We start from the raw sequence: 27,852 nt of genomic DNA on the forward strand, positions 1-27,852 counted from the left end.
ACTGAAACTTAAATGGTTATTATTTAGTGAATTAAGTTCCCACTGATTTGCCAGAAAACCACAAATATGAAGAGGGACAGACCAAAGTATGAGCAAAACATTCTGTGAAACTTTTGACAGTTGAAAAACTCCTTGAATAATGAGTGGTGGGTTGGGTATAGAATTTAAGCTCTTGCTCTTTGTACCCAAGGTACAGGGTTTGAGTGTGAGTAACCCTAACTACCGGTTATACCTAAATGGGTTATTTTACACCCCCCCCCCATGACATTGTAAAATGCAGAGCAGACATTCAAAATGTGAAGTGTAACTGCCACACCAAAATGTAAAGGACAAAGCAAGACACCGTAAAATGCAGAGCAGACATTCAAAATGTGAACCAGCATTACCAAGAACTGTGAGACATTCCGTTTCCTGTCCTCACACTTGTAAAATGCACCTTAAGGAAAGTGCAGTTGTGTACACTTACCATAAATGTAAGAGTGTATTCACTGTTGCAGTCATCACACTTGGATTATCTTCCTGCAGGTAGCCCTCAGCCAGCCCGAATACCAGAGTCTTGGGATTTCTGCGTCGGATGCTGTCGCCTCTTCCATGTCAGGTTGTCATGGGTATAAAACATGCAGCCGACACCATTACATCAATTTTTCTTGCCCCAGACGTCAGGAGCCCTCAAAATAGGAAGCAATTACATGGTGTGAAACACCTCCAGTAAAAAGTAAATACCACTGCCATAAGATATGGCCAAAAAGAGGATAGGTAGAAAGAATAGAAAAGTCAAGGGACTGGAGGGAGGGTAACCAGGACTGCAACAGTGAATACACTAACATCTACATTTATGGTAAGTGTACACAACTGTACTATGTTCTTCTTGTTTAACTGTTGCAGTCATCACATTTGCATTGATTCCCAAAGCTGAGGAAGGGTGGAGGCAGTCAAGAAGTATTGGGGCTGGCTATCAGGCCTTGTATGACTGCTGTGGCAAATCCAGATCTGGATTTAGAAAAAATAGGTAAGTGATAATGCTTGGTAAAGGTGTGTACAGAACTCCAGGTTACAGCTTCCAGGATATCCCTTGTAGGGACTCCCCTGAGAAATGCTGTGAAGTTTGAAGTAGCCCTAGTGGAATGAGTTCTGATCCCCTGTGGGGTAGGTTTTCCATGGTGTTTTTAACAGAAATGGATGCAGTGTGCTATCCATTTGGAAATGGTTTGCTTTGAAATGGCTTTGCCCTCTGCCACTGTAGCAAAGCTGAGTAGCAGCTGGTCAGATTTTCTGAAAGGCTTAGTTGCGTTAAGGTAGAACCTGAGCTGTCTGTGCACGTCCAAGGAGGGCAGAATCCTTTCCCTTTTATTCTGAGGATTAGGGAAAAGTTCGGTAAATGGATGGATTGGTTTAAAGCCACATTGGATACCACCTCGGGCATAAATGATGGGTTAGTCCTGAGGGAAACCCTGTCTGCATGGAAAATAACGGTTCCACAGCTATTAGTGTCTATAACTTGGACACTCTTCTTGCTGAAGTGATGGCTAGAAGTAAGGCTGTTTTCCAAGAGAAAATTTAACTCTGCTGCAGCAGCAGGCTTAAAGGGGGGGGGGGGGAGCATGAGCTTCGCTAGTACAAAGTTAAGGTCCCAGGCAGGGGTTGGAGCTCTCCTCGGGGGGCCTTAAATTATTAGCACATCTCGGGAACTGTTTGATGATTGTGTGTGTGAAAATAGAGGTGGCCCAGTATTGTAATGAGCTGAAATGGTGGAGGCATGAATTTTAATAGATAAGGATAGGCCTTTGTGGAGTAGCTCTGCTAGGTAATCCCGGATTTGAGGTAAGGTGGGCACAGCTGTGTCCTTTCCTTGAGACTGGCTCCAAGAACAATATCCACAATTTTCCACTTTCCTGAATATGATTTCCTAGTACTAGGTCTTCTGGCCTCAAGGATCACATCCATCACCTGTTTACTGAGGGTTGCTGGTGGTGTATTCAGGGAATAAGCCAGGCTGCAAAGTACAAGGTTCGCAGCTGTGGATGCAAAATCTGTCCCTCCTGCTGGGACAGCAGGGAAGGGGTCTGATGTAGGTGCCAGGGTGGCACTGCTGTCAGACTGCATAGGAGTGGGTACCAGTGCTGGCGTGGCCAGTCTGGGGCAATAAGGATTGTCCTTGGCCTGTCCTGTTTGATCTTGAGTAGTACTTTTGAGAGGAGGGGCAGGGGGGGGAAGGCATAAATTGAGAGGTTTTCCCATGTAAAGGATAGGGCATCCACTTTCCACGCTTGGCTGTGGGGATTTCTGGTGCAAAATTTGCTCAATTAATGGTTTAGGGGAGAGGCAAAGAGGTCCACCTCTGGAGTCCCCCACCTGTGGATTAGAAGTTTGAATGAGTTGGGGTCCAGCTTCCACTCGTGTGGGTCCAGCAGATTTCTGCTCAAGTCGTCTGCCAGTGAATTTTGTTTGCCTGGCAGGAATTGAGCTTGCAGGTGCACTTGGATGCTCAAGGCTGTGTTCCACAGGGCCATGGCTAACCTGCAGATTGGGTAGGAATGAGTTCCCCCCTGCTTATGTACCACATAACTGTGGTGTTGTCCGTCTTTATCCGGAGTTGTCCTAAAAGGATAAAGTATTTGAAGGCTGTTAGAGAATTCTGTATAGCAAAACAGTTCTTTTTGATTGATATGCAGGGGAATTTGCCTTGAATGCATTTGCCTGCCATGTGAGCCCCCCCACGCATAGTCTGATGCATCTGTTGTCAAGGTTTGGGTGGCGAGGGGTTGAGTGAAAGGAAGTCCCCTTGTTGTGGTTGCATGCCTCTGTCCACCAAAGGAACTCTGCCCTTAGACAAGGAATGACAGGAATTAGTGTTCCCAGGTCCTGAGCATGTTGAGACCAGAGACTTTTCAAGTACCACTGAAGCTTCTTCATATGCAGTCTTGCATATGGAATTAGAAGAATGCATGAGGTCATGAACCTTAGGGCTTGCAGAGTTTTTCTTGCAGATAGCTGGGTTTTGGTGGCCATTAGTTTGAAGTAGTTTGTCAAACCTGTTTTTCTGGTGTTAGGAATACCATCTGGGAAGTTGTGTTCAAGCTTGCTCCCAGGAATACAATCGTTTGGCTAGGCACCAGTTGTGATTTCCTTTTGTTGATGGTGTACCCTAGAGAAGTTAGGCGTCTCTTTACAAATGATAGGTGCTGAAGTAGCAATTCCTGATTGTCCACCTGAATCAGGCAATCGTCTAAGTATGAGTAAATTTGAATATTTCTCTGCCTGCAGTATGCAATAGCTGGAGCCAAGCACTTTGTGAATACCCTGAGCGCAGTAGATAAGCCAAAGGGAAGTGCAGAGAACTGATGGTGCACAGAGCCTGCCCTGAAATGTAGGTATTTCCTTCAAGATTCCCTTATGGGGATGTGCAGATAAGCTTCTTTTAAGTCTAGGGTGACTAGCCTGGCATCCTTGGACAGCACAGGAAGAAGCTGGTGCAGAGTCAGCATTTTGATTTTTGGGACCACTAAAAAGGTGTTGGGAATTGACAGATCTAGGATAGGGCACCAAGAACCCTCTTTTCTGGGCACCAGAAACAGTCTCGAGTAGAAACCCTGTCCCCTTTGCTGTAGTGGCAAAGGTTGTACAGCCCTGACACTGAGAAGAGAACGTACGTACTTTCGAGACTCTGCCCACTGGTTTAGAAGAAGTTCTGTCAACCCGCTTGGGGTTGGCAGTGAGTGGAAGTGGAATCTGTATCCCTAGGATACAATGTTTAGGATCCATCTGTCCTGGGTAATGGACATCCAGTTTTTTGCATGTAGGGTGAGTTTTCCTCCTAGGAGTGCAAGTACTTGGGCCTTGCTGGGAAGCAAGATAGACAAGTCATTGTGAACTTTTTCCATAAGGGGGTGGCTTAACACTCCCTGTTTTAGAGGAGGGAGCACTCCATTGTTTAGATATCTGCATACCCTAAAGACTGCAGTCTTGGTGGCCTATTGCTCCTGGGTTTAGACTGAAAATGCCTGGGAGGGACTGGAAAGGACCAGTTTTTAGAAGGAAAATGCCTACTGAATCTAGGTGGCTGCACCTGTAAGAAATCTTTAACAGTCTGCATAGCTTTAGCTTTTTCTTCCATCTTTGTAACTACTACTGCTTTTGCGCCAAACTTTCCTGGTTTAATGGAGCATCTAGTAATTTTGCTCTGACATGGTCTGGCAAGATTTGCTCCTTCAGCCAAGCATGCCTTCTCAGTACAGACCCAGTGACAGCAGCCCTGCAAGATGCTTCTAAGGCATCAAAACCACACTGCAAAGTATGTTTACTAACTTGGTTTGCAGAACGCAGTAACTCTTGTAAATCTTTATTTTCTGTACAATCTGGAAGCAACGACATTTTTTGTTTAATTAATTCCATAATATGCTGCTGGTAGTTCAACATGTGAAACTGACAATTCAAAGCCCTGATGGTAAGAGTTGCAGAGGTATACACCTTCTTACCCCATCTGTCTAAAGCTCTAGAATCCCTGTCCAAAGGGGTAGGGTTTTTGGCTGTAGTAGCCTTAATGCCTTTAGTTCTCTGGGAAATGGTCTCTGGATCCGCAGTGGGATTTTTAAAGAGAAATTTGTGAGAGACAGGTAATCTGTAATAAATGTCAGGCTTTCTAGGAGCTGGTGGTAAAATATCAGGAGTAAGACTGGATTCCATGAAGACATCTACAATGTCCAAGACAGGGGGGTACTTCTGAGTCTCTTTTTGGACGGAGGGTAGACTTGGCATTCCCAGTGGAAATGCTCTCAAAGTATGCAAGGTTTCACCAAAAGAAAAGTTCTCTGGAGGGGAGGCAGAGGGAATGGAATCCTCTGCATCTGAATCCTCATAGGTAGAGAAGGGAACGTCCTGGTAATCAGAGGGATCAGAGTCATCGGACTCATGGTCTGTAGAATCAGAAGGAAAATCAATTCTTTGTCTTTTAGAGGTGGAAGGCTGGCTTCCCCTAATTAAAGTTAGAAGGTCTTCAGCCATTCTAAGCATTTGTTTCTATGGCAAGGGGGCTTGAGCAAACACTTTGGTAGTCGGTTTTCTAGGCATAGTGCGAACTCTGGGCCTGTGAAACTCAGCAGTTTTAGTCAAAAATGAAGCATTCTGTTTAATGCGAACATCAGAAGGTTGGAATATACCCGCTGAAGCCAGTGCCTGCACAGCAGCTCTAGACCCATCCAAGGTAGAGACAGGTTCTATGGTCGAAGAAGCATCTCGCGGCATACCGAACTCCGAATGGGTCTCAGTAGAGGCCTGCGAATCTGTAGAAGCGGGTATTCATGGTCTGCGAAAGTTCCTCACTGAGTACCGGCGGACTGGCGACTAGCTTAATGGAAGCGTCGTCGGCAGTTTTGGACCTATGTGGTCTGTCTCTGCCTTTATCCTTACGTTTTTTTTCAAACTATTGGTAGTCCGATGGCTTATCAAAGCCATTTCGGAATACAAAGAATGAGAGCAAAAGAATTTAGCGACAAAGAGAGCCCAATGATGAATAGTTTGGGCGTTAAACAAGGCACAAAACCTACAGCGATGAATGTCGTGGTCTGGGCTTAAACAGATGACGCAGTAAGAATGAAAATCTCTGTGAGGTATTTGCTTTCCACAGGCAAGACAATTGTTAACTTTTTCTGACATCGGTTAGAGCAAAAAAAAAGGATCCCCAATGGGGTATTTAGCTTTAGAAGACTTCAGGTTTGAAACTTGAAAAAGAAAAATTTCAGGAAGCGGCTGACCGGCACTTGCGAACTGCTTCTGCTTCGTGCTCCTATGCGGCAAGAAAAGCTGATGTAATGGCATCGGCTGCATATTTTATACCTATGATGACCTGACGTCACGGAAGAGGCAACATCATCCGACGCAGAAATCCAAAGACTCTGGTATTCGGGCCGACTGAGGGCTACCTGCAGGCAGATAACCCAAGTGTGATGACTGCATCAGTGAAACACGAACATCATCTAGGATTACCTTTCCCAAGGACATTCAAAATGCAAAGGAACTAGCACTACCGGTCCCTATACATAAATAAAAGACTGTTACGATCCCAAGAACTGAGTGAGACATGTACACTACACACACTTAAAAGCACCTTGTAAAAAACTACACTTCCAGAAATGCACGAGCCCTTGATAACATTGTAAAAAAATGCAACTTAAATTTCCGCACAGCAGTACACTGTTCTGAAAGAATTAACAGTCTTTTTGTTTACCTGGAGCCACGGGGGAAAGAAGTGCTGTGCCTATGTGAACTTGGACTGTCAAAACCTGCGGACTGGTAAATTTAAAGTTAGTAGTAATGGCTCACTCTGCCTTGTGCTGACGTCATCGAGCATGCCCTGCACTCGATGACATCAGGAAAGTTACAAAGAAATTCAAAAAAAACCCTCAGGAAATTCAGAAATTAAAAGGGCCACTTGGGAATTTGTGGCACCCCAATAGTTTGCCCTCAAAACTGGTATTTACCAAGGAATTTGGTACAGTTGAGGGGTATAGTAAATGTGCCTATGTCACAAGTGATAATTCAACAAAGGTGTTTAAAAAAAAAAACAAAAAAGGACACAATGCCTTGCTTCATATTCATTCAGTCATTGGGTATGCCAACTCTAGCCTCCATTTGCAATGAAACTGGGGGAAGTGGAACTTATACCAGGAGCTCACTGAAACCTAGAGATCAGGCAGTGTTTACACTGTCTTCCGATTCAAACCTCATATTACTTATCCCACGTGCCCCACAACATACCTCATTTGTTCCCACTTTATCACACTAGTTTTTTTTCTTCACTAAGCATTTTTACTTGGGACATGTCTATTACTATATGCAGTAATGAAAAGGCATGTTCATACATGGTTTGAAGTTAGAGTATTTGATCTGTTTTAGAGTCCTCAATGCATGTTCCAAAGTCCAGGAGTAGTCATCCCGTCTCCCACAGTATAATCAAACAGATATATTTTCAAATGTCACCTACCCCTTGACCTAATCTGTGTCAAGCAAGAAACTGTCTGCAATACATATTTTCTTTTGTCTTACAGCTGGACCCCAACTCTATACTCTTCACTCTTTCTTGAGCTCCCTCCAAACCTCCATTACCCTCGCATATCTCTAACCACACAATCTTGATTCATCCCTCCCACAAGGTCTTAGAATATTCTGATCTTCCTCAAGGTCTACTGAGCACTCCATTAGTCCACTTCAACTAACACAGTAAATCACTAAACATGCGATTACAAAACACCATTCAGTGAAAGCTACTGTAATAACAAATCTGTTATAAAACCACTTGTCCAGTGTTCCACATTATTTCTATTTGTTCAAAACTGCTTGTGTCTATTCACTAATTTTGTCAACATGTATAAAAGACTTACACCAAACCTGATTTCTCCTAGTACAAAACTGCTTCTGCCTCTAACTCTGCGACTTTGCAAACAACTTGTTTTAATTGTTCTTTAACAGTTTTGATAATATTAATGTTTCTCTTTCTGGAAAGTTTCTCCGCAGGCAATCACTGAAAAATTGCCCTTCATCAGACACAACTTGCCATCAGTGTGTGTGTGTGTGTGTGTGTGTGTGTGTGTGTATTATTTATATATATATATATATATATATATATATATATATATATATATATATATATATATATATGGGTCTATATGACTTGGTCGACAGTTCATATGGTCGACAAGCATTTTAGGTGGGGGGCTGTGCCCCCCCCCCTAACTATATATAACAACTCCAGGGTCACACAACATTGGGGAAGGGGGAAAATGCTTGTCGATCAAATGAACTGTCGACCAAATAAACAGTCGACCATATGAACTGTCGACCAAGTCATATAGACCCATATATATATATATATATATATATATATATATATATATATATATATATATATATATATATATATATATATATATATATATATATATACATATACATACGTACATAGATACAGACAAAAATAAAAGCAGCATCATAAGCTCTCATCTACATTACACTACAGAATTTACAACTGAATTATGTCATGATACAAGAATGGGTCTGAGACTAATGTGCAAATATTCTGAATTACTGTTAAGACACAGCTGCTAGAGCTCTGCTCCCTTTAGACCAGAAAAGATGGGGGTATACAAGATCATGTCAGGAACATGTGAAGGGGGGTCATTCAGAACAGAAAGGAAAAAAAGAAAAGGAGGGCACAGAAAACAGACTGCAGGGACTCTCCATCTCCAAACGTACTTTACCATAGAAAGGGCTGTGGACCCACATGACAGACCATCAGAAAGGTGACATGGAGAGAATCCATAGTGTTATTATGAGGACATGGGATGGGTGCAAAGAATAAATGTGAAGTAACAGTTGGCTAGACAGTAAGCCTATCTAGTCTACTCTTTTAAGATAAGCCTATCTTCTTCTGCTGGTAAGCAAATGTAATGTAATGGTACCTGTGTCATTAATGCTCTCAACATACGGCACAACAATACATTTTACACACTCTAGAAAAGGAGATGCAAGTCAAACTATAAAAGAATCACTTTCAAAAATGAAAAGTCTCCATCCAAAGAAGGCTAAAAGTAAGAGCAGCATTAATATATGACAGTAAGACAGACCACAGACTTAAATGTATGATGTGCTCACATCATCTTCAGGCCCACCCCCAAGGGATTTACCCTTTCACCGATATCTACGTGACAAAAGGCATAAAAAGGAACTTTCTCTAGAGATTCTATGGCTTTGAAACAAAACATCAAAACAACTTGAGCCAAATTTAGTTGTGCTAGTTTGTGCAGATGAGACACCATGACTGCCAAAAAAAGCCATCAAAATTGTCAACCATCTCCAACAGCTTAAGCTGCTTCTAATGGTAGGTACTATTTTACTTGGAAAAAAAGCCGCATTTTCACTTTTCACAAAAGATCAGTTACTTATTTGCTTAATTCAGTAAGATATAAATTCTCTGACACAAATCTAAAATATCTCTGATAACACCGGCAACAAAGAATGAGATCTGCTAAAAGCAGAAAAGTCTCTATCTTTTTATATGAAAAGACAACCTATGCAACAGTCTGACAGTTTTTAACTGAAAGTCAACAAATGAGCATGCTATTTAGTTGTTGAAATGAAATTGTGCATGCAGCTTTTCAGGAAATGAACATAATACACATTATACATAAACAAAATAGTAGACTTGCCAGGATTTACTCACCTCCCTCTGTGTTGTAGCAGTATGCTGTGTAGTGTCCTGAGCCAAACCCTTTCCCATGATGCATTACCACAGCAGAAAGATCATAAATGAAACCTTCTTTATCAATAAAGGAGTGTGTATCCCTGCAGCAGTAAGGTTCCATGTTTAACACCTGGTCAAAAATAACATGAACCCCAATTTTCTCACGGTGATTACGTCCAGACCACCTACATTTAAAACAAGAAATACTTTAGTAAATTGTAGGGCGATTTTAATCACTCATGAAAGTCGATCTTCCTTGCCTCTAGTTAGGTAGATTCCACAGAAATTACTTGGACTGGAAAAAAAATCGGTTAATCTAGAACAACAAATCTCAAAGTAGTGCTTTACAACATAGACTGAAAAAGACCATGTCAATTATTGTAGTGGCAGGAATTTAAAGTAATAGCTACATCAGACATCCAGGATGCGTTTTTCTTTGGCAGTGCAGTATAAAAAGCAGCCTTTTAAAATGTCAATGTGTGTAAGATTTATATCCACAGAAAACATATTTCTTTTTCCGATTCTGTTCTGAATCGATTAACTGAAGAAGGCCGTTCTTGCTCTTCAAAAGACCTGATATAATAGGGAGTAAAAAACAACATAAGATCACCTACATCGGACAGTTCTTGGTGTTTCTGCAGTTGAGTATTTCTTGTAATCAACAGTATTCAATATCCTAAGATATGCCCAACCTGTAGCATCTAACGACGACAACAAAAAAAAAAAATTTAGTCAGCGAGTGACAAAACAGAATCAAACTCAGCCAAAAGGTATTAGTAAAGAGAGCACAACACATGCCAAAGAACCCATGTATTAACATCATAAAACACAATCAAGTTTTTTTTTTTTTTTTTTAACTAGGGCTTTTCTTCTTAGCAAGGCCTACTGCCTACTACTGCCATGCAGTTTTCGTCCTCTCAGTGATCCCAGGATTTTTTTCCCCAGTCACCTTTCCTCATCTGGAGTCACTCAATCAAGAACCATGGTGATCATGCTTACACAAACACTGCAATTCCGTACACATACCAAAAAGGACTTCATGGGTTGTACGTCTGGCTGCCTGAAGTTTGCTCTCAACCAGTTTACTGTCAGGGTCCAGCCTCACTTTAATTTCACATTTGTCCTGGCTGGAATGGGAAATGGCAGAAACTATCACTTGATTCAAGTCCACAACGGCTGTCCATCTGACTCCCAGAACTAAATTTTGATACCATTTCTCCATACCAGTATGCTACAGCTCTTCAAGTGATACTTTAAGTACTGCAAACACTCATGAAAGACAGAAACATATGAAGGAATGTAACCCAAATGTACATCTGTACGGATGTGAGAAAAAGATAACTGTCTCTGCCTATTCTGGAACACAAACCTGAAGAGCCAACTGCTATGTGCTTTACATAACTATTTAAGTGCTGCACAAGATCAGACAAAACTGCCAACTGCAAGATGATCACATATACCACTAAAAAGGACTATTCCCCAATACAAAAAAATAAAATAATAAAAACCAAACAAGCAGTGTCAAAATGCCAATTATATTCTTGGTATTATGATATGGGAGAGAGAGAGAGAGAGAGAGAGAAACTACCATCAAAAACAACAGATATGAATTATGGACATCTTTATCCAATAAACTAAGAATAAATATACAAAGAAAATCACATATGCATGTAAAGAACTGCTTAGGAGGGAATCACCTGTAGTCCAAACTAATTAAAAATGACAGTGTAAATGGAAAAAATAAGTACAGGTAATTCAAACGGCTGTACAAAAGCACTTATGCAACATGGTCAAGAATGAAATCAAAACGAAATGGGGATCTGTGACAATAAATAAAAAATACTTGCAGAAGAGTTTAATCCTCAGATTTACTTCAGGGTTATCATAGCTCTTCTTGATCTGGGCAGTGGGCACCATTAAAGAACTCAAAGGGTAGTAAGAACTTAAGCTGCTATGCCTCATTGTCCCCAGTAATCGCTTACCTGATGTTGATCCTATGTTCTGAAGTGCTTTTCTTATGTTTATAGGTTCATAAGAAAGTACTAGGCTAGCTTTTCTTGTGAGCCATTTTGAGCCTACCCAGTTTCCCTTTTTGTGCTAAAATTAATGCATCTCATTTTGTTACAGAATGGACTTATCCATCCCATGTCAATTATTACATATTACCCTTAATGAGAATAACTAGGTTCATACATAGATAATTTGAGGGAACCCATGCACTGAACAATGCATTTATAGGAGCTGCCTCTGTACAGGAGGCAGTTTCAAGCAAGAGCTATTTTTCGTAAATAATGAATACTCTTCTACAGCAAGGAACAGATTAACCTTTGACCAAAGCAGTCAAAATGCAACATGAGAGCTTAATGGAGGAAAAATATACCATTCTGCAAAAAGAAAATAATAGAAAGTAAAAAAAAAAACTAACATCTGTGCCAGGAATAAATAAAAGTCTTAACTGGGAATTATGAGAGTTGCCAGCAAATTAGGACCAGTTAGCTATTTAAAAATGTTATGTAAAAAAAAAGTGGGCTAGCTCTCAACTGTACCCGTTTTTCAGGGATATCCCAAATTTTGACTAAAATTTTAGCTCTGTCCCTCTTAATCCCTCCTAAAACTGGTGTCTTTTGGAGAAAAGGTGGCAAATTACACTTAGACGTCTTATACTTAATAAAATGTATATTAACCCGACATTCCCTTATTCTTTGAATGTCTCAGGTTAATAGTACTAATATTTTAAAACTGTTCCCAACTGGGTTGAAATTTGTCCCTGATTTGTTGAGAGTTATGAGTAGTCACCATGATTATTCTTGTATTAAAAAGATAAAGGACACAAGTCTACGGCAACTACAGGCCATCTACTACATGTAGAGTCTTTGAAAGATATGGAAAGTATAACTTTGGAAAAGGTTAGAGCCAGCTAATCCAAAACGGAATATATCAGAACATGACTAGGGCAAGCATATGTCAGCATCAGCCTGCCATCTTTCATTTATCGCTATCAGTATTCATATAACTTGCACGGTCACTTCTTAAACCATCAATTTATAGTTATTGACTGAAAATGCACACAAAGATAAGATACAAATGAAATTCATGAAAGATGCAACTCACACTGGGAACAGCAATTGTGGGAATTGCACTTTCCTCCATACTGAGGATACGGGGGACCACATTAACACACCGGGATCTTAATATAAATTCATGTTCAATACAGCTGAACTGAGCAAACATTTACTAAAAATCTAAGAAACCAGTTTTGCAAACTAACAGAAATGCAAATTTTGACTGCTCTCAAAATGAACTGGTTTAGTCAAAGAACTGTTCCATTATGGAATGATGCTCAAATATAAATTAAAGGGTCACTACAGCTAGAAAAAATAATGCCTTAGTTTCAGTTTACAATACTGTACTCATTGCCCTCTAAATATGACAATGTTATGCTCTTCTCTTTCATGTAATGACTTCTTTACATTTACTAAAAATGGTAATACTCAGACTTGCTGCCATCTCTGAGAATGTCTAAAAAAAATCATCCATTAGCAACCTGTGGCATGTATTTCTCATTTTAAGCATACAGCAATAACTTATTTCTTCAACTGCAAAAAAGTGCCAAAATTACATTTTTTTTTTGGAAAAAGAAAATGGTTGCTATTCATTCTCTGCCACAGGCATCAAATATCTTCACTCAGACTACACACTAAAAGACTTGAACTCACAAAGGCTCAATGAGCTTATAGCCCAAGAAGGCAGCAGAGAAAGCATTTTTAAGTCACAGTGCACACACTAAAACAGCTGTGAACACCAGAGACTCAACAGTTTCATGCTCCCAGTAGGAGGGAAAGAACAAGTGGTTAAACACCTTTCTGTGTGACATTTTCATACACAAAAATTTTAAAAGGGAAGATGCCCACGGAAACAAATTCCTAAAGTATCTATTGAAATACTTCATTTAAACCTAATGCAGTGTACACAAAGGAACCCAAACAGCACGCACACACTACAGAAAGGGAGAGAAACAGCTTCCATGCATAATAGTGTAGATATCATTTTGTGAACAGGAAACCAGGCTATGGGAAATGAGATGCATTAGCAGTGCAACACTCAAGTTCTTATCTTTTTTTTTTTTTTTTTGGTAAGAAAAGAAAGGTCTGCCTAACTTCATGGTCAACATAACTTTCAAATCAACTGCATCCACAGCATGGGGATGTACAAGACCTGCTCAAAACCAAGAGAGACAGATTTGCAGATCGCAATCTTGTAATGTACCTCCCGAGCTGAAGAACACTTATGTGATTCACCATATGGGGAAGCACAATCTCACTAATGAATGCACTATAGCCAGTAGCAAAACTAAATTCTGCTTGTAAATGTGGTAAAAACAAATGAAGATGATGCAAGCTGCCACTGCTGCTTATACGTTTTAGTTTACTAGTTTTTAACACATTTTTAGTTAAAAATTACACTCTAGGGGGAAAAGTCAACAGCTAGGGCAATGGAGCTTTAACAAAAGCAGCACTGACAACATTCATAAGTTTAGGTATGTTAAGTCGGCCATGTGGTGTTAAATCCACCATTGACCAGGTTAGTCCAATTACATCACAGGCCTCTTTTGGGGATAAACAAGGTGGTATTCATAATCTGGCTAGGCACAGGAGAGCTTCCCCTACTCTTCATTGTGTTGCAACATATCTACTTGCACCAACACTAACTCAGGCTGATGACATTCCAACAGTTGAGGGCTCTCCTGCAAGCAACAGGATTAAGAATTATGAGGGGACAAAATAACTAGCAGAAAGAATGTTTTCTTCAGACCGCTTTCAGATCACAGTTTGTCATTTACATAGAAGGCCCTCAAATGCAAACAGAAAATCCTCCGATTTCACAGGATATGCAGTTTCATCAAATACTTGTGCAGATTACTAATGAGTGAAAAATTATGCCATTTTCTGTAGTTCTTGTGATTAAATTTACCTGAATCGCTTAAGGTGCAGCCGGAGAACCTGAGGTAGTCTGTAGATCATTAGCTGCTTTTGAGCTTCACTCAGAATTAAAGGCTTTGAAGAAGACTTCCGTCGTTTACCTTAAACATACATAAAAATAAGGGGGGAAAAAGTATTTACTTGGAAATAAATGGAACAGTCAGACAATGGAGCACATTACAACAATCACTAGTGCCACAGTACAGTTGTGTACACTTACCATAAATATAGATATAAAAGTGTATTCACTGTTACAGTCATTACATTTGGGTAATCTGCTGGCAGGTTGCCCTCAGTCGGCCTGAATTTCAAAGTCTTGGGTCTTGCGTCGGTTGCTGTCTTCTCTTCCATGACGTCAGGGGGTATAAAACATGCAGCCGACGCCATTTTCTTTAGTTTTTTTCTTGCCCCCGATGTCAGGTGCCCCCAAAAAGGTAGCAATCACACACACACACACACACACACATATATATATATATATATATATATATATAGATATATGCATAGATATAGATATACATGCATCGATATAAACTTTACCTTCATCTACAAGCAAATACACCACATAGGTTGTAGAAGATAGAGAAGGAAAGATAAACTTTAGAATGACAGGGGGATGGCGGGAGGGTAACCTGGACTGTAACAGTGAATACACTCGAACATCTACATTTATGGTAAGTGTATACAACTGTACTATGTACTTGGTGTTTCACTGCTGCAGTCATTACATTTGGGTAGAATCCCAAAGCTATGGCTGGGAGGCTGGAGCTAGACAGCATTAGGTGCAGCTATAAGGCCCTGCAGCACTGCAGTGGCAAAGCCTGCCCTGGACTTAAGAGTAGAGAGGCAAATGGTAATGCTTTGTAAAGGTGTGAACAGAACTCCAAGTAGCAGCCTCTAGAATGTCTTTGGTTGGTACTCCTCTGAGAAAGGCTGCTGAAGTAGCTGCAGCTCTGGTGGTATGAGACCTAATGCCCTTGGGCACAGATTTACCATGGTGTAAGTAGCAGAAATGGATGCAGTGGCTTATCCACTTTGAAAATGTCTGCTTTGAAATAGCCTTTCCTTCTGATCCTACAGCATATGACACTAGTAATTGCTCAGTTTTTCTTAGCGCTTTAGTTCTGCTCAAGTAGAATCTTAGCTGTCTGTGTACGTCCAAGGAATGCAGAATTTTTAACCCTTTGTTCTGCGGATTTGGATAAAAAGTTGGCAGATGAATTGTTTGGTTAAGAGCCACACTGGACACCACCTTAGGCATAAAAGTAGGATTTGTCCTCAGAGACACCCTGTCTGGGTAAAATATGACAAAAGGCTCTACAGCCATGAGGGCCTGCAGCTCTGAAACTCTTCTTGCTGAAGTAATTGCTAGTAGCAGAGCTGTCCTTCCATAAGAACTTTAGATCAGCGGTAGCAGCTGGTTCAAATGGAGGCAGAGTGAGCTTTTCCAACACATAATTGAGGTCCCATGCAGGTAATGGTGATCTTCTAGGAGGCCTTACATTTTTGGCTCCTCTAAGATACTGCTTTAATAAAGAATGAGAAAAGATTGGTGGCTCTGTATTGTAATGAGCCGAAATGGCAGAGGCATGGATTTTGATTGATGAGAAAGATAGGCCTTTGTCAAGCATCTCAGTTAAGTATTGTAATATCTGAGGAATATGTGGTTCTGCTGTATCAGTTCCTTATGCTTGATTCCAAGCACAGAATCTCTTCCATTTGTCAGCATAAGATTTTCTAGTACTAGGCCTTCTGGCTTCCAAAGTTACATCCATCACAGCTTTACCGAGAGGTGTCGTTTGCATGATTAGCCATGCTGCCAGGGTCAGAGTCTGTAGTTGATTGTGCAGGATCTGATTGTTTTGCTGGGACAGTAGTTGTGGCCTTTGAGGCAAGGTCCACGCTGGGTATTGAGACAAGTTCCGTAGGAATGGGTACCAGTATTGGCGGGGCCAGTCCGGGGCAATTAATATCATCTTTGGCTTCTCTTGTCTGACTTTTAGGAGGACCTTGGGTAGAAGAGGCAAAGGAAGAAAGACGTAAACTGATAGGTTTTTCCAACTGAAGGATATGGTGTCCACTGTCCATGCTTCCTTGTGCAGAATCTTTTCAATTGATAATTTTGAGGAGAGGCAAACAGATCTGTGTCTGGGCTCCCCCATTTCTCTGTTATCATGCTGAAGACTTGTGGATTTAGTTTCCACTTGTGAGGCTCCATAAGGTTTCTGCTTAAATTTTCTGCCAGTGTGTTTTGTTTTCCTGGCAGGAATTGAGCTTGAAGATGTATTTGGTAGGTCAAAGCTGTGTCCCACAGTGACATGGCTAATCTGCAAAGGGGGTATGAGTGTGTACCCCCTTGCTTGTTTATATACCACATGACTGTGGTGTTGTCAGTCTTTATTAGTAGTTGTCCTGGATGAAGTAAGTTCTTGAAGGCTGTTAGGGCACTTTGAACAGCTAGCATCTTTTTCTGGTTGCTATGGAGATGCATTTGTTTTGGTGCCCATATGCCCTGAATGCATCTTCCTGCCATGTGCCCCCTCCCCCCCAGGCATAATCTTAGGCGTCTGTTGTTAAGGTTTGGCTGGCAGGAGGTAGAGTGAAGGGCCATCCCATGTTTTGGTGACAGGCCTTTGCCCACCATAGAAACTCCTGTTGCAGGCAGGGAATGAGAGGCGGCATTGTTTCCAGACTGTGTGAATGCTGACTCCATAAACATTTTAGGTACCATTGAAGTTTCCTTATATGCAGTCTTGCAAATGGAATTAGTAGAATGCAGGATGCCATGAAGCCCAGAACCTGCAGAATTTGTCTTGCAGAAGACTGGGTTTTTGTTGCCATCAGTTTGAAGTAAGTAGTCAGTTGCCTTTGTTTGTCTGGCGTGAGGTAAGCCATCTGGGCAGTTGTATTCAAGCTTGCACCCAGGAATGTTATCTTTTGAGAGGGTACCAGTTGTGATTTCTTTTCATTTATTGTGTACCCTAGGCATGTTAGAAACCTTTTCACAAACGACATGTGTCATAGAAGTGTCTCCTTGTTCTCTGCTTGAATGAGACAGTCGTCCAAGTAAGGATATATTTGTATACTTCTTTGTCTGCAAAATGCAATTACTGGTGCCAGGCACTTTGTAAAAACCCTGGGCACAGTAGATAAGCCAGAGGGCAGTGCAGAGAATTGGTAATGCATTAAGCCAGCCTTAAATCTGAGGTATCTTCTGCACGACTGTCTTATTAGGACATGCAGGTATGCCTCTTTTAGGTCTAAAGTCACCAGCCAAGCATTCTTGCCCAGCATGAGCAGAAGCTGCTGCAAAGTGAGCATTTTGAATTTTGGAATGTCCAGGTATGTGTTCAAAATCGATAAATCCAGTATTGGCCATCAGGCCTTGCCCTTTCTGGGTACCAAGAACAGTCGAGTAGAAACCTTGTCCTTTTTCCTGTTCTGGTACTGTCTGAATGGCCCCCATATATCCATGAGGTATGTAACCTGTTTCTGTGCCTCTGCCCATTGAGTTTTTGGCAGATCTGGCCAACCATTTGTCCTTGGCAATGTGTGGAAATGGAATCTGTATCCCTGTGATACGATGTTTAGTACCCACTTGTCCTGGGTTATTAACTGCCAATTTTGAGCAAAAAGGGCTAATTTTCCCCCTATGGGTTCTGGCAAAAGATAAGTGCTTGGTGTAGGCAGAGGGAAGTCATTGGGATTGCTTTCTGTAGGTTTGCGCTTTATCTCCTCCAGATTTGGAGGTGGATGCGCCCCATTGCTTTGACCTGTATGAGTCTTGCGCCTGGTATCTGGAACCCTTAGGGGATCTGGATTTGCCCCTTTGAGCTCTGTCTGACACAGGAAAGGACCAATTTCTTGTAGGCCAGTGTCTACTGAATCTTGGTGGCTGCACTTGTAAAAAGTCTAACAGTTTGCATAGACTTAGCTTTGTCTTCCATTTTCTTTAAAACCTCTTCTGCCTTAATACCAAACAGAAAATCATGCTGTAAAGGTGCATCTAGCAGTTTAGCTTCAACATGATCAGGCAAATTTTGCTCCTTTAACCAAGCATGCCTCCTAATCACAGATCCAGTAACTGCGGCCCTGCAGGAGGCCTCTAAAAAATCAAAACCACATTGCAAAGTATGCTTTCCAACTTGTTCAGCTGCATGCAATAATTCCTGCAATTCTTTATTTTCTACACATTCTGAAATCAACATAATTTTCTGTTTCAGCAATCCCATAACATGTTGTTGGTACTTAAGCATATGAAATTGACAGTTTAAGGCCCTAACTGCCAAGGTTGCAGATGTATAAAGATGTATAAACCTTTTTCCCCCATCTGTCCAGTGCCCTTGAATCTCTGTCAGAGGGGGTAGGGATTTTGCTGTTGAGGCCTTAACTTCCTTTGGTGAATGGATGTGAGTTCCAATCGTCCCAGGTACAGCTCACAGCACAATCACTGGAAAAACTCCAAAACAAGTTCCAAAGTAGCGTAAAAATACTAAAAAAACGACCAAACTGCTATTCCACAATATATTGAAACATGATCCAGAAAAACACTGTAAAGACTGCTGTTTACCTAGGTTTCGTCCGTACTACACAGACTTCTTCAGAATAATGAGTTACACAGCGTAACCACTTATATACACATTGTAATAATTAATGAACACCACTTTAACAATTAACAGAACTCATTAGTGTATCTCCCTTCTTAAAAATATATACTCATAATACTATATTCAAAGTTGAAAATGCTAAAATACTTAATAATGATGTTCTAAAACCAAACAAATCAAATATGTATATAAATGTAAATATAAATTAACTATGTATAAAATATATTAATATGTATTGAATGCAAAATAAAATAAAAATTAAAATTATGTACAAATGTGGGTATATATAAATATGTATTGTATGAATTGACAGCGTACGTATGTGTGTATCCATGTATTTGTGTGTACAAGTATAACCATATTGTGCATAAATAATTAATAAATAAATTTATGTATGTCCATATGACAAAATAAATAAATAATTTAATTATTTAATTTATAGTCATGCCAAGAAATTATTTATTGTATAACTTAAAATTATGAAAAAACTGAATATTGTATATTATGATATTGTATATATGAAAACGTGTAAACATGTTTAAAAATGTAAACAATATATATATATATATATATATATATATATATATATATATATAAAATTAATACATAGGAAATATACACAAAAAGTATACATAGAAAATACATGCTCAACGCCCCTTAATGCTCTTCAATTTCAACAAGGGCTTGATACTACAAAATTCATTCAATCCAGGTTGGTTATGGGCATTTAAATAAATCTGCCATTTTAATTCACTTACATCCAAGTCAAACTCAGTTGTTTTACCTTGGGAATCAGTTATAATTTGATTCACTACACAAAACCTAAAATCATGATCCACATGGTCTAATACATGTCTTGCCAGAGCATTTGTGGTTTTGAGATGTTTGATGTCCAACAAATGCTCTTTAATTCTATCCCTAAAATGTCTACTGGTCTTACCTACATAAAAGGCCTTACACTTTTGACACAAGGCCAGATAGACAACATTGGACGTGTAACAATTGAAATGACCTTTGATTCTAATATAACTATCATTTACAATAAATTTGTCACCAGTAGTTTTAATATATGGGCATGTTAAACATCTACCACACTTAAAATTACCTTTTGGTCTATTGGTGATATTATTTTTACCATATTTTTCATTCTCAAATATATTTTTTAGAGATGCATCCTTCCTATATACATAATGGAGTTTGCCCTGAAATAATCGTGCCATTTCATTGTTCAACTTGAATGCGTCCCAGTTTCTTTCTATAATATCTTGTATTTGATGGACACTATCATTATAAATAGTAATATATGATAATTTAGTTCTGGCTAATATATTGTCCCTAATACCAGTACCTTCCATTTCTTCAAATAAATGCCCATCAGAGCTTAGTATAGCCTTATATGTGCCCATTGATCTTTTACGTTTAACTTCATCTACTATTTCAGAACACAATCCATGTGGGTAACCCCTATTTGTAAATAAGGTCATTATAAAAGATAGTTCTTTAAGAAACTCCTCATCATTACTGACCATTCTAGCTGCCCTGACCATCTGGCCCTTAACAATGGCTTTCTTCTGATGGTCAGGGTGCCAGCTACTATAATGTAGATAAGAGTTTGAAAATGTAGATTTCCTATGTATATTAGATTTCAACAATCCCTCTTCTTTGTTCAAAGTTAACCTAACGTCCAAATAAGTTGTTTCATAACTAATTTCATGGGTGAATTTCAAGAACCATATAGTATTGCTGATGTATTCAAGAAACCTACTTAAACTATTCTCATCGCCTTCCCAAATGAAAAAAATATCATCCAAAAACCGACAGTATAAATTAATATAGACGTAAAATTCACTATTAAAGATGTAATGATTTTCCCAAAAGGCCATAACATAATTGGCGTAAATGGAGGCACAAGCCGCCCCCATTGCTACACCTTTCATTTGCTTAAAATAATTTCCTTCATAATATATGTAATTGTTATTTAACACTATTTCCATTAGTCTAATCATAGTGTTAATGTGATCCTGTTCAAATAGGGTGGTTTCGAAAAGTTGTTCTTCCAACCAACTAAGCCCCGTTTCATGTGGTATTGATGTAAATAAATTACACACCATCTACAGTCACTCCCTTTGGACCCTGTGAAACAGTTTCAGGATCAGCAGCAGGGTTTCTAAATACAAATTTATGTGAGTCAGGGACCCTGTAATATCTGTCAGGCTTACTGGGAGCCGGAGGTAAGGAGTCAAGGGTCAAGCTTGACTCAGAAAACACATCATCCACAATGTCTAAAACGGGGAATGGCTAAAGGCTTGTGCTGAGGGAGAAGGAAATCCCTGAGCCTCTTTTTTGATTCTGAGAAGTCTTGACTCTCCCAGTGAAAATGCTCCCTCAAAGTATGCAAGGTTTCTCCAAATGGATAATCCTCAGGAGGAGATGCAGATGGAATAGACTCCTCAGCATCAGAATCCTCATAGGGAGGTATAGATAATTCCTGATCAGAAGAGGAATCAGAAGAAATAGAAACCTGAGCTGAAGATTCATAATCAGTGTCTTGCCTAGGCCTTTTATCTGGAGGGGAATGGGTACCCCTGATCAAGGTAATGAGGTCTTCAGCCATTTTGATCATCTGTTTTTTTAGGCATGGAGGCCTGTGCACGTGGCTCACGCATCGGTTTTTAATTTTAGAAGTTGCTTTTGTCTTTGGTTTTGCAGCTGTCATCGGTTTGATGTACAAATGTTGAGGCCTGAATACACCCTCAGAAGCTGGTGTCTGCTCAGCGGCTCCGGACCCATCAGAGGGAGATGCATCCATCGGTCCAATACTTTGAGTATCTTGCGGCATGCCGGACTCCACATGGGTGTCGATAGAGGCCTGTGACTCGAAGGTAGTGGGTATCAGGGGCTGCGAAGGCGCCGCACTGAGTACCGGCGACTGGCTTAGGAGAAGCTTTGTTGTCTGTTTTGGATCTCGACTGCCTTTCTCTCTCCTTTTCTTTGTGTTTTTTATGTACTCCGGTACTCGGACTGCTGTCCAAAGACATTTCTGGGTAGTTAAATCTGTTTCCAAAATACTTTGATGCAAAAATATGCCAACGCTCAATAGTGTGTTGGTTAAATCTAGCACAAAACTGACAGCCAGGCACGTTGTGATCAGGGTCTAGGCAAGGAATACAGTATAAATGGAAATCCTTATGAGGTATTTGCTTCCCACAAGTAATACAATTATTAACTTTTTCTGACATCGGTAAAAAGCAAGAAAAAATTTTCTCCAACGGGGTACTTAGTTTTAGTGAAGACTTCGGTTCTGAAACTCAAACTCGAATATTTCAGTAGTCAGCCGACCGGCACTTGCAAAATGCTTCTGCTTCGGGCACCGCACGGCAAGAAAGACTAAAGAAAATAGTGTCGGCTGCATGTTTTATAGCCATGACATCATGAAAGAGAAGACAGCAACCGATGCAGGACCCAAGACTTTGGAATTCAGGCCGACTGAGGGCAATCTGCCAGCAGATTACCCAAATGTAATGACTGCAACAGTGAAACACGAAGAACATCTACACTGTTACTGCAGTTCCAAATTATTTACCGTGACGAAAATGCAAGTCTGTGTAGAAGAAATTCACACTTTCTTTGTTACAAATGCAATGAAGCAAGAAGCATTGCAAGTTCTCAGCAATGCAGCCAGCCATCGTTGTATGAAATCTGCATATGAATTAGTAAGCAGTCAAAAAGTACAAAACCATGGAGGAGTCTTCCTTGCTGAAAAATTATGTGGAGGCAAACCTTTGGGGAAAAAAGCATTCACTAGTCTCCATGAGTCATACTGAATTACATTTCTGATCTTGCCATTATGGGTATATCTTATCCATAAAGTTCTGAGAAACATAATTCCATTTACCACACTTTTTGACACTGTAAACTGCTTCTTATACACTAAATGTTGTAACATACCTTTGCATATATAAATATGCATATTTGTTTTTTTAGCATATCCTTGTATTTTATTTGTAAAAATGTTTTGTTAATTTCTTATGTGATTCTATTCACCCACTGTGCCTGCAAATGGTCCATTGAGATTAGAGCACTACCCCAGTGAACACATATACACACACACACACACATATATATATATATATATATATATATATATATAGACACACACAAAGAAACAAAATTCTTTTAAATTTGTAATACCACGTCTGAAAAACCAATGACTTCAAATCCAGATAAATATACTTTTATTTCCACAGCAAATAACTAGTGGAAAAACGCAATGAAAACAGCAGCAATAATTTTGAATAATCCAAGAAAAGTGTTGTTCTCCTACCGCCTCAGCCAATACAGCCTTTACAGAGTAAACTGTCTACACATAGCAAACCAATTTATAACTTTCTTCAAACACATTCAATCAATTAATTAATTGAAATCTTAAAGAAACATTAACATTGTTTAAAATGACACAACAAAAATTAAATAAAACTTTGCAAATGACATTCCTTATTAAGCCCAAAGGGCTGCAAAGTATTATACTTCATTATAAAAATAGACTCTTTTTCTTAGTAAATATTTCAAAAATTCATCACTAGAAAAATATACAAATACATGTTCCAAAATAGTAACTGCTAAACTATCAATTACCCCATTGTGTACTGAATTAAAATGTTCTGCCACAGGACTATTTTTTTATTTTTTATATCCCTAACATGCTCTTTCATTCTTTCACTTAAACTTCTCTTACTTTCACCTATATAAAAATAATTACAAGAAAATTTTATTGCATAAACAATGCCCTTGGAAGTGCAAGTAAAACATTTTGCGTTTGAAATTTCTTTCCATTAATTAAATGGAACGTGGGCACTATATATGGACATATGGAGCATTTGCCACAAGCACTAGTACCTAAACTTCTTATACTATTAATTATTAATTTTGTAGGTCTCTTAAATTTACTATGAACTAAAAAGTCCTGAATATTACGTCCCCTCTGAAAGGAGAACCTGAATGTCATTACTGATAAATTAGACACTTGCTTAGTAATTATTTTCCAATATTTTTTTAATAATTTATTAAACTTCTCTGAAAAAACTGTATACCTAGTAACAAAAAACATACTTGTCATTCTCCATCATTTGATTACCTCTAACTTTTCTTATATTATTACCCTCTATAAATATTATATTTTTTATAAATTTTCAAATAATTTTCCACTATATTATATTTATCATAACCTCTGTTAAAAAACATATCATAGTTCTCATCACTTCTTTTACAGCTTCATTTTCATCATTACATAACCTTTTGATTCTTAATAATTCTTCATATGGAATAGCATTCAAGGTACTATTAAATGCCTATTTAACAAAAACAGAGGCTTTTGAACAGTTAGGTACATAAATGCCACAATGTGAGACAGATAAAGTTGTGTCACAACTAGGATGGCATTTGCTGGCTCACACAGGGCTATACAGTCACTAAATGGTCACACACATTGAATGCACAATCCTTTAGAGCAACCTTTTTTTTCTTCCTCATTATACGGTGGTGTTTCTCACTGAGGCTGTAATCCATTTGGCATAATTAGTCTTTCACAGCACACTTGTTGGTATTCACTCCTGGGAATATCAAGTGTCTCAGAAAAATTACACAATAACAATAAAAAGGCCAATCATCAACATATGCAGCAGGAAACCATCAAGGTATTTATAGGGTACTCATCACTGTGGAAGCTAAGCTGCCTTAAGATCAGCAAGCTACCAATTGTTCTGTTGTGACAACAAATGTAATGCATGAATATGGTGTGGGTTCTACTTTTTTCTAATAAATGCTTTGTTGATATCCCTGGTATGAAGAGGAGACCTGCACTGCTCTGGGGATGTACAAAGCTATAGACATCTGAACAAATGGGTGAAGGAAGCTTTCCTGTGACTAGAAGTCAATCATTATGCATCAAACTTTGGCACTGATACTTATAGTGAACATATATGGCTTCAACAGTTGTTTTGCACCAGAAAAATCTCGACTGTCTACATTCTGTGAAAAAAATAGCCACTTATTTTGATGAAAAAAAAATATAATCTACCCTTTTCTATACAAGGGAGTTTTTATCGGTGTGCATCTATGAGTAATTTTTATCTAGGCGTATTTTATATGTTAATAATATTAAGAGGTTTACTATCAAAATCTTGTCGGACAATGTCTGAATTGGAAAACTAATGGCTTAATTCAACATTTATATAATACTGACAAAAAAAATGCTGAAGTCACAACAGTGAATGCACACTAGCATTCGCTGTTGTGGATTCAACATTTTGAATGCAGATCGCACTATAGTGGGGAATTGGGAAATGTACCCTTTTCCTCACTGTAGTGCAATCTCAAGTTTGTAGATATAAGTAGCAGGGGTGCAGGGGGAGGCTTACCCCCCTGCAAAACATTCATAGCTCATGACTGGAAGTGTGGTATTTTAAGTCAAGCCAACATTCTAGAGTTATCGACTTTCCTTAGATACCTCATTTGGTCATGTTCCTGCTCAAATTTGATTTCCAACATTTTGGGTCGGAAACATGAACACTTGCACATTTGCAGGCACGAGATTTTGATAGTAAACCATGTTAAAAAGCAGGCAAAAGGGTGCAGAAATTTCCAACTACACAGCCTGTTAGAATGTGCTGCCTGTGAACAGGGACACTCTTTGGCACCTCAACTTTTGAAAATGGTTATAAGCTGCTGCATCCAGCTAGCAAGTGCATACAGCAGCAGTACAGCAATTCCAGCTCAGTTTTTGAATTTTATACTTTTAAAACTTCCTTGCTGCTCACACTCTGGAATTGACATACAGTTGTGCTGTACCGTTATTCTGCATATAGGGAAATTTTCAGGATAACAGTTCATGCAGAACGGTAAAGCATGTATTTTTACACAACATTCTCTTCTTACAAACTGTGAAAAGTACAGTTGTGTATACTTACCACAAATGTAGATGTTAGAGTGTATTCACTGTTGCAGTCATTACATTTGGGGTAATCTGCTGGCAGGTTGCCCTCAGTCGGCCTGATTAACAAAGTCTTGGGTCCTGCGTCGGTTGCTGTCCCTTCTTCCATGACGTCAGGGTTATTAAAACATGCAGCTGACGCTATTTTCATCAGTTTTTCTTGCCCCAGATGTCAGGTGCCCCCCCAAATGGGGAGCCAAAAAAAAAATATATATATGTATGTATATATGTATGTGTATATATATATATATATATATATATATATATATATATATATATATATATATATATTTATTTCAGTTTGATTACCGGGGAAGTCCACTGGACCAAGAAGTGTCCATTTTTAGTGGAGGCCCAGGGAGAAAAGCTCCACAAGCAATACAATGAAACATGGTTACATAAAGTTAATGGTACAAGAGTAAAGATTCATGCAGTCCATTCATTCATGAAAAGCTCCACAAGCAATACAATGAAACATGGTTACATAAAGTTAATGGTATAATACAAGAGTAAGATTCATGCAGTCAGGAAATACATTTACATAAAATGTGCATAATGAGCAAGCATAATAAAGCAATACAGTGCAGAGTAAAATAACAAAAATACATAGATGTGCAAAAGTTTTTTTTTTTTTTTTTACAGACTGAAAAAAAAGTTGGAGTCAGGAGAAAGTTAGAAAAGTCAGGAAAATCTTGGAGGTAGAGAGGGCCAGGAAATGGAGAGCTCAGGGAAAGAGATCCCTGGAAATTATATCTGGTGAGAGCAGGAACATTTCCATTTGGATGACAGGTATTTGAGAAGTAGGGTCTTGAAGGATTCGGAGTTAGGTATAGTCCTAAGAGAAGGAGGGAGAGAGTTCCATTTTTTACCTAGAGAGAAAGAGTAGAAGTTGGCCGGCAGGACGTTTAGGTTTGTGGATGGAGATAAGGTTTTGGTGTTCAGATCTCAGAGATCTGTTTGGGGTGTATGGTGGAAGGATGTTTATTAAGGCAGGGCATGAGTCTGGGTAGAATATTAGTTTATGAGCGGTGGTTAGTTGGAGATAGTCCAAGTGGTTGGGAAGTTCAAGCCAATTTAGAGATTTAAGGGTAAGGCAGTGGTGAGTTGAGGTTTTGGATTTGGTTGCGAATTTAGAGATCTTACTATAGCAAGTTTCAAGTTTTGAGATGTTGGAAATAGATTGGTTAAAAGAGGGGATCCATAAACAAGAGAGGGTAGAAGGTATGTAATTGCCAGGGTGTGCCTAGAGGAGTTGGAAAGAAACTGGTTGTTTCTGTACAGCATACCTAACTTTTGGTGGGTTTTCTTTATGTTTTGTTGAATGTGGAGATCGAATTTTAGGTGTTCGTCTATGGTAATGCCGAGTAGTTTAGCGGAAGGCACTACTTCTATAGCAGTGTTGGTTTCATAGTTCATAGGTTAGTACTAGGCTAACTGCCCTTGCGAGCCATTTTAAGCCTATCAAATTATCTCCTATGAGATTCAAACCCTGTACCTTGTGTTTGTACGGCAAACACCTTAACCATTAGGCCACCCTCCCAACCTTTGAGGTTGGCTGAGGACTTTGAAGGAATCTTTGTCAAAGGATGAGGAAGCTCTGGAAGGGGTAAAAATTAGAATTTTGGATTTATTAAGAGTTGAGGGAGAGGTGGTTTAGGTGCATCCAGTTCTCTGTGGTGGAAAAGGCTATTTGTGTTTTAGTCTGGAGTTCAGAAAAGTTAGAGGCAGCACAAACTAAGGTGGAGTCATCAGCATATTGGATGACTGTGGTGTCAGGTATGACAGAGTGTAGATTATTTATAAAGATGTTGAAGAGCATGGGTCCGAGGATGGACCCCTGGGGAACACCGGTAGGTGTGGGCAAGAAGGAAGAGGTAGAGTTCATCCATCTGACAGCTTGAGATCTTTCAGATAGGTAACTGGAGAACCAGGAAAGAGTATTTGGGGAGAGATTAAGGTTGGCGAGATGAACGAGTAGGTGTGTATGGGAGATGGTGTCAAAGGCTTTGGAAAGATCTAGTAGTACTGTGGATACAAGGAGTC

The 27,852-nt window shown here is 39.4% G+C and overlaps 1 protein-coding gene across 1 annotated transcript in view; it reads right to left on the reverse strand.

The window, feature by feature from the left end:
• USP49 (ubiquitin specific peptidase 49) overlaps positions 1–27,852 on the reverse strand; it is a 766,281-nt gene that overhangs the window by 69,861 nt on the left and 668,568 nt on the right. Inside the window, exons 4-5 of the mRNA XM_044076920.1 lie at positions 14,207–14,315; positions 9,215–9,420 (exon numbers count right to left, since the gene is read on the reverse strand). Of these exons, the coding sequence (XP_043932855.1) occupies positions 9,215–9,420; positions 14,207–14,315 (315 nt within the window). The remainder of the gene's footprint in view (positions 1–9,214; positions 9,421–14,206; positions 14,316–27,852) is intronic.

Source organism: Protopterus annectens, chromosome 7.part0 (assembly GCF_019279795.1).
Source record: "Protopterus annectens isolate FY-2018-M chromosome 7.part0, PAN1.0, whole genome shotgun sequence".
In the NCBI taxonomy this organism is placed as follows: domain Eukaryota; kingdom Metazoa; phylum Chordata; order Ceratodontiformes; family Protopteridae; genus Protopterus; species Protopterus annectens.